The sequence below is a fragment of the Tetrao urogallus genome (genome assembly GCF_951394365.1).
Source record: "Tetrao urogallus genome assembly, chromosome: 1".
NCBI classification, from domain to species: Eukaryota; Metazoa; Chordata; class Aves; order Galliformes; family Phasianidae; genus Tetrao; species Tetrao urogallus.
The window spans coordinates 158,435,914-158,458,360 of NC_136813.1; the positions used below are offsets into that span (position 1 = coordinate 158,435,914).

General features: G+C 38.4%; 1 protein-coding gene across 5 annotated transcripts in view; it reads right to left on the reverse strand.

The window, feature by feature from the left end:
- The window catches only part of CNOT2 (CCR4-NOT transcription complex subunit 2), a gene marked incomplete at both ends in the record, with an annotated part of 91,415 nt that overhangs the window by 31,905 nt on the left and 37,063 nt on the right, over positions 1-22,447 (reverse strand). For 3 of the 5 annotated variants that reach the window (XM_079542467.1, XM_079542468.1, XM_079542466.1), the window contains one exon: positions 6,674-6,790. In XM_079542467.1, coding sequence (XP_079398593.1) covers positions 6,674-6,784 — 111 coding nt within the window. Of the gene's footprint in view, positions 1-5,603; positions 5,652-6,673; positions 6,797-22,447 lie in introns of those variants that run through there. The other 2 variants (XM_079542464.1, XM_079542465.1) reach the window with 2 other exon arrangements.

Consider the following 22,447-nt stretch of genomic DNA (forward strand, 5'->3'; position numbering starts at 1 on the left):
ATCAGCATTATTTCATATTTGCACTACTTTATTTCTGGTAACTGCCATCTGTGCTGCACTATTTAACAACAAAACAGCTGACCTACAGCCTCAAAAGGAGAAAGTGTTATAGCAACGCGCATAAAAACCCCGAGCCAATGAATAACTAACTGATAGACGTGATTTCCTATGCCCTGGACAGTTCACTATGTAGTATTATTAACAGTTCTCCTATTAACAAACTGGGTTTTAATATGGGATTCATAAAACTCACAACAAAATTTATATATATATTCCCAAATTGGAGAACAATGAATAAATCTTAAAAGTCGGGCATTCGGAACGAATTATTTGTAGGCAAAAATTTTTCTCATCTCCATTACTTGTGAAAAATAAAACCAAATACAATAGCTAAGAAATACATGAAATTGCATTCCAGCTTCCAGACTTCATCCTCTGAGGTTGTGGTCTCCCATGTCTGGTGGTGCCTGGGAGCACACAGGGGTAAGGAGCATAATGTAAGCACCACCTCTCATGCTGCAGTTACCTGAAATTTTTCTCCTGTAGGCAGTGGTATCTGAGATATTGCCATTGAGTGACAATGACATTACGGATTTGTCATTCATTGTTATGGCAGAGGTTAACATGGCGATTCAAGTAGAACTTTAAAAGCCAACCTCTCTGGGTAGAAACAATCCGTTTGATGATTTGGCACATTAAGGTGCCAAATGATTACTAATAGCTTGTTGAAAGCAATGCAAAGAAATGCCATAAGACATGAAGATCTAGGAGAGCAAAGCAAATATTTTGTTCTAACCAAAAATCTACTTGTATACTGAAAGCAAAACCAAAAAACTACCCACAGAGCGAGCACGTAAAACACCAATATTACAATACAATCTGTTCAGTAAACTGAATCACAGTGTAAGAGAGAACAACTTTTCCCTTCTATGAGAGGTAGAGGATTTTATCATGGCGTTAATCTGGCTCACGGAACCACTTCAAATGTTAATGCTGACATGCAAGACCTATCTTGTGTTGCTGATTTATGTGAAGATGCAATCAAACACAGCTTCTAGACCAAGTACTGAAACACCTATCACAGTGATCCTTTCTTCCAGTAAAAAAATTAAACACAAACCAAGCAGTGTTTGCAATTAAACACTAAATCATCAACAGCAAATTTTATTCTGGTGATAAGTGATGTGAAATAACTAATTAAACTAATTCAGATACATGCTTCTTGCAAACTGTCTGACAGAATATGAAAGCCTGTTTTTCTAACTCTTTTTTTTTCTTGTGTGTTGTTTCATTTGATGACCCCATCTAGATACTAACTTACAGTGAAACAGATGAAGAGTGCATTTTGCATTCTGAACTTTCGGTTCTTTATTCTTTGAGGTAAATCGATTACAAAAACACAAGCTATATGCAGAATGACAATAAACTCTGAAAAGGTACGCTGCATTAAAACTTTAAAAAAGGATTTTTTTCCCCTCAATATCTCATCCAATCTCATTCCAGCTATTTTCAATTTGCAGCACTGCAACTTTTATCTGTTGAAAATGGGATATTTTTTTTTTAGTTAAAATATATCACACAGTCACTAAAAGATGCCAAGCATGTTCAGGCACTCTCTGGGAAGGTAAAACACAACTCCATTCCTCTGCATCTTATACTTGAAGGAATATATTTCACAAAGCAAGCACAGCAAACAAACCAATTATTCAGTCAAATTCTCAAGTATGATCATATGTATACTGTTAATGTTTACAATAATACTTGTTTTCCATTTAAAATAAAAGATATTTAATTATTTTCTCCTAAATAAGCTTTCATTTTTTCCGCTTCACAAATCAAAGCTATTCATATTATGAAAGTTATCTTAATATGTTAGCTTTATTAGACCAGTCAGCATTAGCTCCAGTGCTTCTGCTGCTCTTCCCGATACAAAAGGATACAAATGGGAATTCTTAAATACTTACAACAAATTTAAGTGCAGCATCCAAATTTAAATTATGACCAACTAACCCAACAGATTCTCATTCAGTGACTAAGGCAAATGTCAAGCAACATGCCTTGGGAAACAAGACATCCTTAGAACCCTAAAGAATAGTGTAAGAAAGTCCTTAGCCAAGCTGGAACAATGCAGTAGCAATCATAAAGTAAAGCTGTCTCCAGAAGAATGATTCCTTTCCACATTTAGTTTCCCAAACCTAGCAAGATTCCAGATCTCAGTCTCCATGGTAATCTCAATCTTGCTTCATGAGTTTTTATCTATTGTAAAAGTCCCACCTATTTATAAGGCTATATTTATGTATAGATATAGATATAATATAGATATAATAATTACTATTTTTACAAATTACTTTAATGGAAGTTTGCAGGAAAAGGCTGTGATAAAATGCTTTTGACCACTCCTTTGTAATACATCATCCTGGTCATTAAAAGACATAGATGCCAACCTTTCCCCTCATGCAACTGAGCCTGCAACTATCTCATGAGAGAAGAATACCTGAATTTAATCCACTGTGGACACACTTCTGCCATGTAAGAAGGGAAGGGTCCTCTAGAAAGTGCCCTCTCAGAATCAATAACCCATCTCACTGTACTCAGTATCCAAATCTGAAAGCTTCTTTCCTTAGGAAAGGTATTGTCATGTAGTCAGATTAAGAGCTGCAATGAGCCAAACGTAATCTGCAGGTTTGATGTTACTTGTTCACATTATTAAAATTAATTTGATTTCACAAAAAGCCACATTTTGAAAGAACTGAAATGTGTAAGAGCTTCATGTCTCAAATGATAAAGTCCAGAATCAGTTAAGACATTAAGGATTTTTGTTTGTTTGTTTTTAAGAAAAGAGTTAAGGTCAGCAAACTAACCCACTGGAAATGCAAATCACTTGAACTCTTTATCATCTGTTAAGCAAGTAGGCCAAAAAACCCCCAAGTACTGGGCTAAGAAATGCAAACAGCATTCACAGCAAAAAAAAACTTTTGTCACAGTTTGGGCAGATCTTCATTAAAAGGCACAGCTGTGTACAACCAAATTTGTGCCTGCAGCTGACAGCAGAAGTCAACACTTTAAAAAAGAAACATACATCTATTTCAGAACTCCTTACCACAGGAAGAGGTGGGTGATAAAATGGCTTCAGATATGACAGGACAAACTAGTCGAAGAAAAGCCTATTACAAGTTTTAGCAGGTAAAAGGATGAGACTTGTTTTGGTTTTTTGTTTGCTTTTTTTTTTTCCTTTCGGAAAGTTCAAACTGAAGTGATCTGAAGTTTATTGCCATTATTTCCCTTCATTTGAGGAAATTAGGTTCAAAAGTATACGAAGCCCGTGAGTTGCCAATTTCTGCCAGTCAGTCCACCCAAGCACAAATAGATGGACCCTTATCCTTAAAGTGATCTCGCTGAGTGGAGAGGCAGATCAATCAGGTTTGTAACATTAGCCACAAATAACATCTGTAATTGTTTTGTGATCACAGCATGCACCTTACTGCCAATTCAAGTTACAGAAACACATTTGCTTTAAGCCAAAACTAAAACTATCTTTAAAAACTGTTGTAATTTCAACCAGTCTAATACAAATTATTCAGTAAAGCATTTTTGACCTGGTTATCACACACTAAATGCAGCAGAATTCGTAGAAAGAGCATTCATGGATATTCTGTGTTCCACTTCCCTACTTATCACAGCAAGGTTGTGATGACTCACAGCAAAACCACCCATTGAAAGAATGAGCACTAGATTGCTGGAATAAAAATCAAAGGAATGACTGTTTTGTGCCCCCCCAAAAACAGACCCATGCAACACTCAGATGTTTTAGAAGTAGCTGTGTGAATAACATACAAATTTTTCATTTCAAATAGCATGCAAATCCTGAGTGTCTGGATTTATATCCCCCAGTGAAAAAAGGCAAGTTATGAGAAAGCTTTTTGCTTTCAGCTAAAATGAGGCTCTGAAATAAAAATATCTCCTAAATTCTTTGCTGCTACTTGTTCTCTCTTGTCAAAAGTCTTCAAGTCTTAAGATATGACTTCAAGAGCCTTTACTCAATTCACTTTATCTTCAGGTTAAAATAAAAAGAAAGAATTTAAATTCTAATTAGCCAAAGAAACAAGTCACAAGATTACCAAGTCAGTAAGTGCCATAAAAATTGTTTATGAGAAGGCATACAATGCTTTCCCCCTGACCCCCCCATCTTTTTCAGATAGCTTCTAGATGCTTTTTCAACTCTAGTAAACGAAGAACTATTTCTTAACATGATAAAAAAAAGAATTAAAATCTCTAATTTAAGTTTTTAAAACAAGCTACAAAGAACTCCTGAAAAAACTCTCAACCCAGTAAAATTGTGTATGTGACATCACTGTATCTGACTGGAAAATGATGCCTCTTCACAGGAGGGTTCCTGGCTCATGAAAACTTTATGCAAAATATTATGCTTGCAGTAACTTGAAGAATTTTACAGGATAAGTGAAGCATATGACTGACCAGGGGTTCATATGTATACATGGTACGTTGGAGGAAAAAAGATTTTTTTTTTTGCAGACTTGTAGCTAAAACCTGCCATGCGTTAAACAAAGCTTTACCTACTTTCAGTAAAGACATAAGAAACTGAAAATGAAGAAATACAGAATGATTTAAATTGCATAAAATTACACATAGACAATTCTACTATGTAAAAAAATATTTCAAATTGTAACATTTTTTCTTTTCAATAAGGACTGCAGTTACAAAGAGATTATGTATGCTAAGTTTTAGACTTTCTATTGCCAATTGTCTGATTATGTGATTGTAGCCTCATTTTCCATTGCCTTAGTTTTTCTCCACATTTGCATACTATATTTCCATCTAAGTGTCAAGTAAGAAAGACTGAAAAACAGTCCAGGATCAAGAAGCTGGAAGTTTTTCCCCACAGGTGTTCATAATGCTGCATCCAAATTTTGTAATGTGATTCCTCGTTAGCTTACTCACTGGAAATTCTGAGCAAACTTCTTTTTGTCTGTCAGTACTAAGTGTTATCTAAACACAAAAGCAGTTGAGAAACTTATTGTGTCCTCATGAAGAGAACATCATCTTTCATACAATTTCAGTCCAAAAAGTATTTAAATACACTGTCATTTTTCATTGGAAAAGGTTTTCCAAAGCTGCAAAATTGGTGGGACAGCAACAAGAAAACCAAAAGACAACCATCTTTGCAGACGTTCTCATTTGTTGTGAGCCAAATGAAACAACAAAACAACATGCAATACATACAATACACTTAGCTATACGTAAGTGCTCAAAGGTGCCCAAGACAATGTCAGCATCACCACCACATATTTATTTTGATCACCTTTTAAAAAAGTTGTTACAAAAGCATGTAATAGCTTAAGACTTTATAAGCATGAACTCAGGAAGTTGTAATTGTCAATAGCGAAGCTACACAGAAAAAAATCCCTTAGCAATTATTTGGAAACAAAATTTTAAGAAGCTTTTGCAAAAATGACTCTTTCATCTGCTGGTATCACATCATTCTTCTCTGCCAACTACAGTCGCTTCTATTCCCCATTTTGTCCACTTCTCCCATAAGCTTTCAGGATTTCTCATTTGTCATTCCTGGTGACTGGAACACCCACCTTCCTTCTCTTGAAGTCCCATCCTAAGATCCACTTCTGCAACATTGCCTACAGAAAGAGTAGGCAACTAAAACACTCATACTCTATGTCAACAATGTGCCAAGCATCAGCTTTCACTGTAGACTGTGCAGCATAGCATCTCACTTTACCTTTCTGACCACATCTTACATGGCTTCTCCCTAAACGTATCAAATGTAGTAGAGGGAATTTACTGAGAACCAGTTAGTGTCTGGTTAGCACTAGTGTCTGAGAGTGCTCCCTGCACCTCTAGGTACTTACAGAAGAGAAAGCATATTCAATGTTACACATATTGCACTGTGCCTGTGTGCATCTGTGCTATGTACATGGATGCAATGGACAAACATGAAAAGAATGGCCTTTACTTTTTTTTTTCCATTGTAAAGTGTAAATTCTAATTGCTTGCTAGCTCACCTGAACTTTCTCATCAAGTTCATCAAAACAATTTTAATCAAACAGAAGTGGAACATATTGTTTACGCATTTTTGGTTTTGCTTAAGTCATGATACTAAACCTATTTCCTCTTATCCTTGAAAATTTTGATTGAATTTCACTAACAAACAGCCTACAGAAAATGTCTATGTTTACATAGTCCATAACACCATGCTCACTCTGGTATTAAACAGCCACATGCATTACAAAAGGAAAAAATGTTTTAGAATGGTTGATTTTGTATCTTTCTTCCATTACAAAAGGGAGTGATGCCTAACTTAGACTACTTGAGCAGATAAACAAGCTGTGCAAGGCACTGTCAAAAACAAACACTGAGGATGAAAAATGCGAAAACACAAGAAAAACAATGTAGACAACACGTAACTACCAGATATAATCAGCGATCTAGTTTAAGTTACAAATACAGCTTTCAAAGATGAAAAAATAAAGCCTTGGCAAGGCTATGATTGAAGTTTTCTGAGCATAAATATACTAAAACAATTGGCACTGAAAATAGCTATACACAGTTTAAAAGCTTGATGAAGCCTTTCCTTACATACATTTAACGTGCTTGAAACTACCTCACTATTAAAGGGGGAAAACAAGCTTATTCAACTTACATCTTTTTCTGACCGATGTGGGAACATCGATGATTGGCTGTAGTACATGTTTTCATCATGGTAGTCACCATCAACCCCCTCTACAAACTTCTTCCTTGAAGCACCAAACATGCTGTTTGTCACCTAAAGAAAAGAAATGATACGTAAGCTTGCTACACACTTCAATATCATACTTTTAAAATACACGCACGTATGGGACTGTTAAAAAGTTATTCTAGAAAGCTGAAAATTCCTCTATAAATCTTACATAGATATTGCCAGTGTAATTATTCATCCATCCAGGATTTTCAGTGACAGAAATACTTATTTCAGAAGGGACTAGGGTGGGAAGAGATTAGATGGTTTGGTTTGCAGAGAAGCGTATGTCCCAGTGCCTTTCACTCAGGTTTTAGAGTTACAGAATGTCAGACAACAAGTAATTTTCTTAGTTTTACCCTTCTCATAAGAAACATTAAATTCAAAGAAAATACAGGAATGTTTCTTAGAATGCAACCAAATTTAAAATATATATATATATATAAATAAATAAATATATAAATATATTTAAAAATTATATATATATATATATATATATACACACACACATATGGAGACAAGGAAACCATGCCTCAATATCGCAAGTTTGGGGAAAAACAACAACAGCAACAACAACAAAAAGCCAACAACTTTCTACTTGATCCTGCACATCGAGACCCATGATGAAGTAAGAGCAGGTTGAGCTTAACCACACTCAATTGTGACATCAAGACTGGCAAAGTTATTGCAGGCATCCATAGGAAAACACAAGGTTTTATTTTGCCCTTAGCTCCCCGAGGCACTCACGCACACACACAGCTGCTAAGTCAGGAACTTGAAACTGAAGAAAGAGCAACCATGCAGCTGTTCACAGAACTCTAATTCATGAGCAAATTTCCTCCCACAGTAAGGTCATACAATGTCACTACAGGATCTACCACATACAGTGCATACTTATGCACCTGACTTATTTTATTTATGTAAAAACACACACTGCTGTCAAATTTCTAATCTGTCTGGCTACAAAACACTGTGCCCACACAGAGCAGGCTACCCAACAGGTTAATGTTTGAACCACACTCTGGCCAGCACTGCACAGCCAGCCTAGTTCCTTGTATGGAACAGAAGATTGGAGTGGGGGCAACAAATAGTTCAGCAATCAAAGCTGAACTGCAGCACACCTTCACATGGATCGGTAACATCCTGAAGATAAGGAAGGGAAATTGCAGCTTATGAAATGCTCTGAGCTTGAAGACTTACTGTCATCACTATTGACAGCATTAGCTAAGCATCAGACTTTAAAAGAAAAGCAAAGCGTCCTTTTATGCTACCTTGGGCTCAGAACTGACACTGACCAAATTTCAAAACACTTCTGCTGGTTGGCTACAAGAGGAATTACTTTCAGCTCAAAACCCTATTATCCACACTGATACAAATTTACTCTGGTATTCCTCATAGTGTGCTTCATTCACATTTCACCTTTACCAATGAAGATTTCTATGCAGTGTTTGGTAACACAGGTGCTTCACACTACGAAGAACTCATCTCCACAATTTCAAAGTCACAGCACTTCTGAGCAAAAGCAGAGCGCTTAGGGTGCGCACACACTATGGCTATAATCACAGAAATGGCCCCAGACGTTCAGCTAACCAAAAGCTTATGCTTTTCTCAGCAAAAAAATTCAGTTACCCAGATCGCCCACGTCTACAAAAAATGAACCACCTATGACAGGTGTAGAAAGGCACGTAAAGGTACTGAGCGTCTTCTCCAGAGGAACCTTGCTCTTTTTTGTGCAAGACCATATAACACAAATGTAGGGTCCCAAACTGCTTGAACGTATCCAGCTGACTTTCACACTTGTAGTGAAGCTTTCATTACACTATAAGCATATCCTACTGTGCTAATCCCCTTACAATGCAATTATCACCTACCAGATGGAATGGAGCATTTAACAGGCTAAGGGGATTATCTTGTCCTTTGCTCTGCCTGAATAAAGTGTGGAGAAAAGGGTAGCTGGCTTTCACCATTGCAAAAATGATAATGAAATGTTTGGGTGAAGCTATCCCCTAGCAGCTCAGCTTATCAGCCAACCACAGCTTTTGAAAAGGTAAAAACACAGTTCCTCACAAGTCCCTAAGGATTCTTCAGAACTCTTAACAATACCTGGGATAAGAGATGACTTTTTTTTTTTTTTTTTGCTAATTCTAATGAAAAGATGTATTAGAAGGCTATTTTTTTTTTTAAGGCATACTCAACACTACCATAAAAATATAAAACTTGTGACCAAAAGCAAATCAACGAAGCATACACTGTAAGGTACAGACATAATATGTTATTCAGAGCTGCAGTACAGGAACTATATAGGTGGGAAACAACAGTTCTGTCTCTGACCCCATAAAGCTTTGGGTCTCATTTCTGTAGACATTTACACATGGTTGGTTACATACATTCACAGCCACCATAAAGGCTTCTGAGGCAGTGGGATAAGGTCAGAGCATTGGGTCTTGGAATAGTTTTAAAGCTAATACAAGGACGCTGGTGTGCCAGAAAATGAAGTCCATACATTGAAAAGCTGGAAAATATTTTTATGCTTTCTTCCAAATTAAAAGTGCCTACAAGGTTATTTTCTACACTGATAATTGTTTGAGAAAGCAGCCCAAAAACTAATCAAGATTATGCCTAGAGGACTGACAAAACACACCAACACTAATATGGAACCTTACAACTGCATGGTTATTAGAAAGAAGTGAAGAAAGCTTTTCATAATTAGAGGGATAAAATATTGATATTTTTATCAGCAAGCCACATTTCTACATGGTGACTAAAAAGACAGGGCTGACAAAACACAGGGAGCAGAGCAGTGTTATCAGGATGCAGCTGCAGCCGGGACAGGGCAAGCGTGAAGGAACCCTGCATGCAGCTAGTAACCAGCTGCACTGCAGTGAAGCTCTTCCAGGGTTGGGTAGGGCCTCTGCCTTTTTGTGAGCACTGACATCTTCACAGCAGCCTGAGGGAAGGTGCTGTGGGCACTGCAGGTCCCATTGGCAGCTGCTGGGTCTCAGCAGTTTCCCTGTGCTAAGAGGGCTGCCAGTTGTTCTTGAGGCACACAACCACTATGCAGCCAGACCAAAGACCAGTGAGCGGGATTAAAGGCTGGAGATGCAGTTCCATCCAGAGACTGCTTAAGTGCAGATACTTCTGAGAGCACCAACAGCCAGTCTACGTGCTTCCCAGCAAAGTCGGTGACAGCAAGTGGCTGGCAAGCCTCTAAATGAGAGATCCTATTCCTGTGCACAATTCTGTAATGTGACAGAGGGGTCATGCAAAGACACAGGATTTGCCTGTAATGTAGTAATCACTAAAATCTCTGCCTTAAGCTGCAAAAAGATCTTTACAATTACTTATAAAGTGATGCTATGATTGCATATTTCATTTGTTTAACAGCTTGAAGCAAATAAGTGAGTTTTAAGATATGAAACTAATTCTGTGGCTTTTTTGCAGTACTACTGTAGGTAACATCCAAGGATGGCTCAGCTCACTCATCACATCAACACTGGCAACTCAAAACTAGGAGGACACTGCAACATCTCCCTGGAGAATGAATGCTTTTAATTTTGTACAGAGCAGAAAAAAAATCAATCATTGAGTTACAGCTGACTTAACTCCTCATCATTCCAAGAGCTGAAAACTATATGAAATAATACAAATTTTAAAAAACAACAAACCAACCACTTAAGGAGTTTGGGCAGCACCTCCTCCGTCCAGTTCCTGAAATGACAACAGGGTTTGCCAACATGCACACTGCCACTGTGTGAGAGCACAACTCCAGCTTACAGTCTCAGCCTGATGTTATGTAATGTCTGCCAACCTACAGCCCAGGCCTTCTGATGCTGCTATTTAGCTCTTAGCAAGCAAAGTCAACAATTCGCTCTATTTTTACTTCCCATTACAAATCAATGCTTTCAAATAAGGTGAGATACTTGAAGTGTCTACAAAAGTATGTCTCAATGAGCCTTTCAGTGGAAAGCAAGTGTCAATTCAATTAAGTATCACAAGTCACACACCAGTAACCACCAAATCAATCTGCAATTTAAGTCAAAACAGAATTTGTAATTCCATCAGTTGGTACTTTTACAAGATAGCATAAATCTTATTTATAGGAAAAGCTAACATTTATGACTGCACTTCTCAATGTCAAAAATAATTCCAACTTGGCACAAAGTGGAACTGATACACAATGGAATACATACTACTAACTTGTTTGACAAAAAAGATCTCCCAAATCCCAGCCCTCTGGTGGAATATGTTAAGAGTTATTTAAAAATAGGATAAAGCACAAAACGTACATGAGCACAAAATTTAAAATATATATATATAACATTTTCAGGATGAAAGAGAAACAGAACTTGAAGTTGAGACGCCCCTGTTCCCTCATTTAATTTCACAATCACAGCCATTCAGTTTCCCCAAGGTGATGCTAATAGAGCATTCTCCATGCTTACAGCATGGTGTTCTTTCAAATAACTTTGTAGTATCAACTATATGTAAACATGGAAAAAGGATCATTGCACTCCATTTCTTTCATACATAATATGAGCACAGGTTTGTACAATAAAATCTGTATTTTGTCCATCTTCAAAGGCTTTATCTTCTTTTAATTTACTGAAGTATCTTTAAGTTAAAATTCCAGAAATATGAAAGACTGAAATGAAGACCACAGCATAATTGAGAAACAAGCCTACCAATAACCCCAAAGGTTGCACAGCCTTTAGAACAGTGTTTGTGTCGTATGGTTGATTGATTCTTTTTCAAATTCAAGGAGCACTGGAAATCAGCAGCCATACAGCAACCCTGTCACTCACAGACGGACTTAAGTCAAGGTTCAAAGCGCTTCAAGACACAACCTGTCTCCTTAAAACACTGCATGGTTTTTCTCTCAGAAAGGAAGCGATATAACAGATGATATACACAGCAACTTCTACGCTGCAAATGAAGACTGAAATTTTGAGCATGAAGGAAATACAGGACATTTAATTACTATTTCAGACTGTTCTCCACTTCTATTCTCAAGAATGGCTACCTACAAGCTACAGTTTTCCAAGTGTTTGCTGGAGTATAGCAGCACTTTGAAAAGCTTCACTAAAACCATGCATCTCTGCAAATGCAACAGTCACTAACATCAAACAAGCCACAGAAGTTCCCCTGACAAAGACCTTGACTTTTAACTATGCTTAACTGCTATGAAATGAACATTTTAAAACTGTCCTGCAATAGAACAATACAGGAGGAACAAGAAAAATAACTCATGCTAAAACAGAGTAATAGTCATCAAAATCACTACAGCTAAACTTGAAAATTTAAAATGTAAACAGCTCCAATGTGTTTCATGACGTGGCTGAGATCTCACACATTCTGGGACAGAAGTCCTGCAGGTTCCGCACCCTCACACCACAGGCCTGGAATTTGGAAGATGAAAGAAACCAGCAGTGACTGGGGACATGATTCTTCCCTAAGCCGTCCGGATGCCTTCTGTGGATCTGATCAATGAAACGTACTCTCAAAGAGAAGATAAAGAACAAGAAATAATCTTTGGGCAAGCTATAATATAAAGAAACACACACAGGAAAGACATTTCAACGATGTGAAAAGTAGCAAGTGGCCAGCCAAAGTCACCAGAGGAACAAATAAACTAGCACTCCATCAAGACTGGACAAAGAGAGAAAGCAAGAAGCTGCCAAACCCATTCTGTTTTCCTCAGTGATGTGACCTAAGGAGACACAGCAGCGTGTCTTCTGCAGACATACTACTCAACTGCCAAGTTCTGACTAACAGCACACGTGTACCCACACACACTGCAAAATGTGTCAACAGAGTCAGGAACCAAAGAAAAGTAAACAATTATACCACTACGTTCCACCAGCCACACAAAATGTGAGAACACTTACCCAATTTCTCTGTCCTTGATGCCTCCAGTCATTTGAAGGATTTACAGAAGACTCAGAAGGGTTCTAAACTAGATTTAGCACAGTACTTCCAAGTTAGTATTACAAAATGCTACACACTTGCCTGTGAAATGGCCTTCAACTCATGTGTCGCCACAAAGGTGGTAGTTTAAAAAGAAGTGACAACTGTGCCAGTAGCTTACAATGTACGTTGGCTGAAATAAACAAAATCCAATACTATTTTAAGTATGTATGCATTGGAAAAACAGCAATGTTTTTATTCAAAATAATTATGTACTAGCATACTCTTGTCCTCTACTTATATACTACTCACAGACACTGTATATATAAAACTAATTTAAAAAATGTTCTCAGGTGATGAGCCACCAAGAGAATTATCAGCTAAACGTACCCTGTGTATATCACATTAATGTGTGCATAATAATTTCTTATTATTTGGGGGCTATTCCATCAAATAAGAAATACATAAGAAATCAATCATGCTGAGAAAGCAAAAGTAATTAAAATTAACTACAGAAAACAAAGAAGCTGCTTAAGTAACCTACACTGTTAAGGGAAAACAAAATAAAATCTAACAAACAGGACTTAAAATAACCAATAGGCACACCTGAATTTCTAGCAAACAATTACAGAATACCCTTTAATGTTAACAGAATATCAGTTTTCAAGGACAACAGTTTGAGTCTTAAAAAGAAGAGATTCAGCTGCTGAGTTTAGAAACAAAACAACAAAACCCACAAAATACACATCAGTTTCAGTTTACAGGTCACCTGGGTCTTCTGGCCTCCCCACACTGTGAACAAGTCCTTATTTTAACAGGAACAGTATGAAACTGCGCTAACACAATTACAAGAAAAATTAATGAGGTCATGAAACAGTGCAGAATCACAGTATTGCCTAACTCAATTCTACACAGATAATCATCACATCTGCTTCCAATATTCTCATAACAACTGTAATTTTACAGTGGCACTTCTCCCAGACACTCAAAGTTTATTCTGCAAGTCCCTCTCTACTAGAATTTGAGCCTCAGACATACGTAAAACTTCTCATTGGGAGACATCAGAATGATAACTTCATCCCTCATTGTGTATGATAATCTGAAATTCACTCTGTTGTGTAATTCAGAAATGGACTGGCTGACAACTGCTTGTAGTTTTGACTAAAAGTTGATTTCACAATTGAACATTTCCATTTGTCAGATGGACTGCATCAGAGATTTTTTTTCTGCAGACACAAGTTTTGCTGTATTTCAAAAAGTACCTTCTCACAGCAGATTAAAGGTATTCTCTTATTCAGCAAGTTAATCTATTTGAATTTTATCTCCAGTTTGATGCCTAGACTTCACTTTAAAACAAATAAACGGATAGATAAATAAATTATGCAGGAAAAGGCACTTTAACCATTTGGAAAGTCTAAAGCCACTCAGATGCACTCTGGAGAGTTGTATCTCTAATAGAGCACATACAATGGTAAAGCCCAACTTTAAAAGATTAAGAAATAAGCACCGTTCTAAGTCCTTTAGAAATATCCAAATGCTTCTGTTTCTTCAAGTCCTCAAAGAAACTGAAATACAGCATTTTTTTTTTAAACATTGCAAAACTCAGCAAACAGATAAAAATACAGTTCCCATATTCAGCAAATTCAGCTGCTACAAATTCTTCAAACTCACATCATATAAGTACAATGTGAAATCTGTCTGAATCACAGAATCAAAGAATGGCCTGAGTTGGAAGGGACCTCAAGGGTCATCAAGCTCCAAACCCACCACCACATGCAGGGCCACTAACCTCCCCATTTAATACCAGACCAGGCTGCCCAGGGCCCCATCCAACCCGGCCTTGAACACCTCCAGGGACGGGGCATCCACAACCTCTCTGGGCAGCCTGTGCCAGCACCTCACCACTCTCTCTGCAAAGAACTTCCCTCTGATATCCAACCTAAATCTTCCCTCCTCCAACTTAAAACCATTTCCCCTTGTCCTGCCAAGACTATCCTAAAGGCTGACTTAAAAAAAAAAAAAAAAAAAAAAAAAAAAAAGTATATATATATATATATATATATACACACACATATATACATATATATATATATACACACACATATATACATATATATATATACACACACATATATATATCACCACCAGAAAAGGAGTAATTCCCACTAGTTCCTCTCAGCCATGAGCACTGCGTGGTGTCAAGACAAAAATATTACCACTCCTGTTACATAAGAAGAAGAGAAAAAGCCCCAAACACAAACACTAAGACAAAAACTTGAAGTAACAGGGAAGCAACAGGCTACCTAAATGAATGACAGTCATGTCACAGAGCAGCAAAGTCAGACTCTGTAAGGGTAAATGCCTGTTGCCAGCACAGCAGCAGTCACCTCAGACTTCTGGGCTCTGCAGCCTTCAGCCCCAACTCCAAAGAGCTCAGACAGGTGTGGGTAGGAGAATCACTACCCATAACGTGCAAACATAGGATAATATTTACCTTCCTCAAATGACTCACAGCAGTTCCTGTCTTTTTAGCTACTGCAGAGCAAGTTCTTGACTTACGGTTACTCATTTGTCAACTGCTACAGCATGTTAAGAATCAATCCCACCTCCAGATACGAAACCAAAACACTACTGCTTGAAAGTCAGCTATTCGAACTGCATCAGGAGCCACTCACTGATTCACTGTTTCTACACAGACCCAAGTGTTGTGGTTTTTTGCAGTGGGTTTTTTTTTAATGTTGTTTTTTTGGTGTTTTGGTTGTTGTTTTTTTGCTTAAGAGGATAATTTTAAGAAGCATCTGACTTCAGAAACAACACTAAGGTGCACCCAAATATAAGTTTCAGTGAGGTAACTGCTGCCTCAAAGATCACATAGCTTCTGAAATTTTATTCATATCTACATGTACATTCCATTTTCTTGCTAATGTTGATTTCTGACTTTTTAAAGAGAGAGGAGTTTTTCCCTTTGGATAAGAAGGCATTACACCTGCCTAAAGAACAAGAGGTTCCAAAGATAATTAATCACAGAACATCCCTAGTTGGAAGGAATGTTCAAGGGTCACTGAGTTCATCTTCAACTCCACACAAAATCAAACCATATGATGATTTTGTTTCTGAGAGCATTGCTCCTTCAACTCCAGCACTTGGGACCATAACCAGTATCCTGTGCAGCCCATTCCATGCCCTCCACCCTCTGGTGCAGACCCTGTCCCCAACCCCCAGCTGCCCTCCCCTGACACAGCTCCATGCCGTTCCCTCAGGCCCTGTCGCTGTCACACAGAGCAGAGCTCAGCGTTGCCCTCCGCTCCCTGTGAGGAGCTGCAGCCGCCATCAGGCCTCCCCTCAGCTCCTCTGCTCTGCGCTGAGCACACCAAGGAACCTCAGCTGCCTCTCACAGGTCTTGGCCTCCAGACTTCATCTTCATACATCTCTTTGGGACGCTCTCTAATAGTTTTATGTCCTTCTGATATTGTGGCTCCCAAGCTGCATCCAGTGCTCAAGGTGAGGCCACAAAGCAGAGAGCAGAGCTGCACAACCTCTTCCTTTGCTAGGCTGGCAGTGCTGGGCCTGGTGCAACCCAGGGCACAGTTGGCCCCTTTGGCCCCAGGGCACACTGCTGGCTCAGATTCATTCTGCTGTCAACCACAACCAAAATACAATTATTCTTTTTTAAAGAGCTGCAAAATGTCAGCAGTAAGGCACTCACACAGCCCCTACATATTCTGAGCCTTAACTACAGGATCTTCATTTACCAAGGACAGCTGCAGCTACACAAACAAAAAGCAGTAGTATGTATAGTCTTATTCCTTAGGCCCACATGTGCTTAAACCCAGCTCTAAAGGGACAAACAAGCAGGAATTTCTCAATTTTTCTTTCTTTTTAGCAATTGCAATAACCAAAAGAAGTATCCAAATGAGTTTTCACAGCATCACTTAAACAGTATATACCAGTCTATTCTTAGGGAACTGGTCTGGAATTTGCTTCTCTCATCCTGCCTCATAGCTTTCCTTCCAAAGCATATCATTCCAAACCACTACCTATCCTTAATCTGTTCTCTTCTATTCTCAGCTAGCTCCCATTAACCTCATTTTAGTGGCCACAAACAGCAAACTTTCAGAAAATATTTTTCTATGTAGGAATTGTTAAGTGGAGCACGCATAATTCAGATAATTAGAGAAATTAACCTATTAAAAAAAAAAATCAAACTAAGCTTCAAATTGCTTTCCTCAGAAGCCTAGAACTGTGACAGATTCTATACACTTCCTACGGAAGCAATAAAAGGCTAGTGTGCCCAAAAAACCATGAACAGAAGGGTTCAGGTGGAAGGGATCTACAAAGATCACCTAGCCCAGCTGCCTGACTGCTTCAGGGCTGATCAGAACTTAAAGCACATTACTGAAGGGAGCATCCAAAAGCCTCTTTAGCACTAACAGACATCTACCACCTCATTAGGAAGTCTCTCCCAGTGTCTGACCACCCTATCGGCATAGAAATGTTTCCTGCAGCCCAGCCCAACTCCCCCTGGCAGCTCTGTGCCATTCCCATTCCCAGGAGCAAAGCCCAGCACCTCCTTCTGCTTCCCCTCCTTAGGAGCTGCAGAGCACAGCGAGGTGTCGCCTCTCAGCCTCCTCTCCTCCAGGCTGGGCAGCACAGTGCCCTCAGCCTCTCCTTACAGGAAATGCCTTCCAGCCCCGCTACCTGCTTTGTTTACCCCTCTCTAGATGCTTCTAAAGATCCTGCTGTCCTTTTTATAACGTGAAGTCCAGAACTACTGCATGTAACATTCAAGTTAAGACTGCGACATTAAATACAGTGGAAGAATCACTTCTTTTGACCAGCTGGCTATGCTGGATCAAATGGCTATTGGGGGTTTAATTCACCCCAAAATGTGGCTTGTCCCCTTGGCTGACAGGGCACACTGCTGACTCACAAAATGAAATAAGTCTTAGAACTAGTTATATAACTATGTCAGTAGCTTCAGCTGAAAACTCAAAGATGACTGCAAGATAAGGAGGTAAAGCAGACGCTGGAAACAAAAAGTTTCAGCTTGATAAAGATGTTGCAATTTGCACAAACAGCTGAAAACAGGGTATTTCAGCAGGGAAATGCCAGTCCACTGTTGGTGGATCAGCAGTACCAACCCTGGTTACTGTATTCACCCACACTGACGGGATGCACTGAAAGCTTGCAGTCTGTTATCTAGCACACACTCCATGGGCTGTGTATGGGCATACAGATGAGGAGAGAAATTAAAAAAAAAAAAAAAAGAACCTCAAAGGACATAAAGGAACTCCCATAACGATAACTAAGCAGGTCAAGGGATAATCAGATAAGCAATAAACCAGATTTGAAATCTAATATTTTAATGTATGGAATCCCCAGACAGGATGAGTTTCTTGATGAAAAGTTCAGGATGTCTGAAGGGAAAAAAAGAAATCTTTACCAGGCTTTTGTTCTTCACTGGTATCTGGTAATCATGACATATTCATGAAGCTTAGTTTTGCTTCCTGGGCTTTTTATGTTTGTTGCTCTTAAGAGCGATCAGAACAGGAAGTTAAGTAAGATAGCAAGCTGGACTTCTGCTTCACAAGTAAGAGAGCCACTACACTAAAGTATGTCTTCTCTACAAGTTACAGCTTCAGTATCAACACAATTTACCATCTACAATGCTGAGTATCACTGTAGCTAGACAATACCTTTTTTCCAATGGACAACACAAACAATTCAGACACAGATCAACAGAGATTAACCCAGAAAACAAACCACCTGCTAACCCTGGCCAAGTCTGACAACTGCCTGCATTAGGGTTCCACTTGCAAGGTACAGATAACTGCTCCCAGTACTACGGAAGTTACATAAAGCTTTCATTAAAACAATTACACTTTGCTCCTTATTATATCGGTGAGTTCCCTGGAAAGTTGTAAGAAAACTTACAACGACATGCAAAACTTATATTGAAATAATTTTTCAGAATCATGCCCACTGCAACTAGTATGCTAATAGCTAATACTTTTCACAGAGAGCCTATGGCTGTTCCAGAAGCCAACCCTCCACAAGCTACAACTTACAGAGCCGATGAGAAAGGCCATGTGGAAGACAAACATGAATTTGATGGCCAACTTCATTACAAACAAAGCATGTACTTTTCAGTGCCTTGAAACAGACAATGATGTGTTACTCCACAAATTAATGTCAGCTTCATTATGCTCTCCCATTTAATGTAAATACATTTAGTTATACGTCAGCCAAGTGTGACATCATTCCTAATTAAATTTGTATATACTTCAGCCTCCAAAGTGTAAGACATAACTTCACAAAGAAGTGGTACACAATACATACAACAGTTAGGGTACCTTACTAGTTTTGTGTAATTAAAACTCCTTATTTCTCTTGTAAAATATATCCCACTGCTTCAAATTCTTTGCTAAATTTCTTGTATTTTCCAACACAGAAACTTCTACAAGAGAAAGCTGGCAGTGGGCAGAGAAAAAAACAATGCTCCTAGAAGTCTGAGAGAGGAATCCAGGGGACACGGAAGTGAAGAGCACCAGCAGCAACAGCCCTGGCAGGCAAAGGACTGGGGCATGGAGTTTTCTCCTTATCCCCTCTTGTCTCAAAGCAGCTGGGCTCACGATCAAGGGAAGGTGGTTGCTGATACAGCAGCAAAGAGACTTTAGAGCAGTTAGTTGGACAGCATCCATACGCCTGTCAGTAAGCAAGCAAGATCAAGCACCCTCTCTGTGACACTGGAACAACGTTCTTTCCTTTTACAACCTGATGTGGTCCCTTGCATCCCATCTGAGCCAAGTGGCTATTACACCATCCGCTAAGGAGCCCAGATTCCTTCCCCTGTGCTTTCACTACAAGAAGGGTAACCATTACTCAGGATAGGACACTTCCAAGCTGATTCTGAACAGGCTCCTCTTTTCAAGACTACTGCAGGTGCAGGATTTAGTTGTGTTTTTTTGTTTGTTTGTTTTGCTCCCCCTGCCCCCCTCCCCCATTTCAAAATCACTGATTCAACAAACTCTTTTAAACAGCACTACTGCTACCTATTCCTTCCCAGACACAGCCAAAACTTTCATCTTTGATTCATCTAAAACACTGCACTTGAACTAAGAGCAAGTTTCAAAAGCATTTCCTGCAGTTAAGAACTATGCAGTCAGATGAAGACCATAAGCAGAAACAGTAAGGTTTTTTTTTTTCTTTTATTAAACTGATGGAGTTTGTTGACAGTAAGTCATTCCACACAAGGCCCATTTCTACTTTATTTTTTGCCAGGAAAAAAAAAAATAAGGTTGTTGTTGTTGAAGGATCGTAATATAGACTGAAAGAGAGCACAACTAATTCTTAAAGATATTTAGAGTACATTTATACATGCATTATTATGGTTAGCTGCAGACCATTTGTTTATAGCACCAATAAGGAAGAGGTAATGCTACGGTTTTTATGTTATATTGAACTTAAAGAAAGGTTTTCTTTTAGTTTGGGTTTCCTTTGTTGTTGTTGGTTTTTGTTATTTTTTTTTTTTGTTGTAATTTTTTTTCTTTTCACCCAAGAAAAGAAAAGATATTTGAAAAAATAGAAGCAGCTCAGAATATTCTGGCCAAATAATTCATTCCGCACATACAACACATCAAGCTTCTCTTAACTCTAAAACAGCTAGAAAATTCAAAGCATTAAGAACATTTAACACTGAATTTTTGAAGAAAAAGAAATCTTTACGAGCTGCCACGACTTCCTGGCAGTATACTTGCTTCTCAGTGACTCCTCCTCCAGACGCTGCAAGCACACTGAAGGTACACTCTGCAAAGGCAGAAATGTTTCCCAAGAGCACAGGCGGGTTAAAGTTAAATGCATGTATGGCTTTTTAGCACATCCTCCTAAAACATACTTTAGGGAGTCTGTGACTGTTCAGGGCAGACTCAAAAATGTGAAGTTAATCAAAGGATAGGAAATATATATATATATTTTTTTAAATGAAAACATTAAGTTGCTTTAGTAAGCACGTTTCTTTAAAGCATTCCAGAGCCTGTTCCTTGTATCCTTCTTACTACAAAGCCAGGCTGTACTGTGATTACAACCGTACAGGGTTCGGCCATACAGTAAACCATCACAAAACAACTCCTATGTTTTTACACCATATCTAAAGAACAAGGACTCATGCAGCTTTAAAAACTAAAATAATTACTAAATCTATTTTAAAGATGATGAAAAAGTAGCAGACTCGTTGAACGTTCTGAACTGCAATTGTGCACTGACTTTTTAACTTTCATTTTATTATTACTTTTCCTTTATAACTTTTTTTGTGTGTGTTTCCAGTTGTTAATTGCTTTTCATAAATAATTTTCCAAGTTAGATCCTGTTCCATGTTGGAAGAGTGATGTTCCTCGCACACCATCACAAATACAAGTGCCAAGTACAACTAGGAAAGTAGTGCAGTGGAAAGACACGATAGATGCATTTCCTAACCATCCACATGTTGAATTGACACCTATTCAGTCACTCCGTTCACCATTAAGGTCATCCAAAAAATGAATTAAGTAGCTGTTACACTCTCGCTTAAGCAGGTGGTTGTCAGTCAGATTCTCATGTTGGCTCAGTGAGTACTGTAAACTCCGTTTAAATATCCAAAACTGAAATAACATGTCATTTTCCATCCTGAACCAATTCTCTTTTGGAGTGACAGACATGATGCCACAACATCATAAAACTGACTGCCAATTTGGGGTAGCTCTAAGCTCAGACTGCAAATGTTGCTTAGACCTGGCCCAAGTCCCAGACATGGGATGATCCCCCTACATCTCACACTTTCCTCCCAGTTTTTCAGAAAACATTGTCATAAATATTCTGAGCATCAAGACAAAACGTCAATTTTCATTACCCCAACAGCCTGGTAAATCCAGCAACAATACGTACTGCCTGTTATTCTGCTCTCAATAAAGTATTTTATCAAAAATTGGATCACTCAGCCTTCAAGTAAGATATATAGTCTTGCTCACAATAGAAGTTTTGTTTTCAGTGAAGTGTTTGCAGAATCAATACCTCAACTTTCATTTCTTCTTTCCTTACAATTGGTTTCATAAAGTTCAAAAATTACTCCTGGCCAGTGACATTATTACACTTTCATCTAGGGTTGCAATAGCAAAGCACTCCCATCAATTTTAGTCTCAACACACTTTCCCAGTATTGCAGATGGGAAAAATGTAAGAATTTAAATCACGACGTTACAATCTGATGCCAAATTCTTTCAAGTCTTCTCAGGGTCAGCCAAGTCCTGGAAGAAGTTCTTACTTCTTAAATGACATAACCCTTCCCCCCACCCTGCATGATTCTGAAGCAGGAATCTTAAAAGTTTTGCTTTTAAAAGGAGACACAGTTCCAGCACTAAATCTTGTTCAGGAAAGATAACGGGATGGAGAGAGAACAATTTCTCCACCACATTTCAGACATTAAAATAAATTTCAGATAACGCTATTTAATTTATCTATGTATTAAACGCACAGAAAAAGGAAGTCAAGATTTGCACTCAAAATCCAAATTAATACTTCAAAGGCACGGGTATGTCTTCTCTGAGCAGCAGCCTAATAAGAATATGAAAGGTGCGGCGTTTTGTCGTGAATCTACGTTCTGAATAACTGGAAGCAGTTATGAGTTACATAAATTGGTAATGTAACTATTTTCAAATTAAACAAAACATCACCCGCATAATACAGCTCTTTCCAACGACTGGGAACATGCAACAACTAGCTCTCAAAAAATACAAGCAGCAAAAGCACTCACAGGTACCGAAGC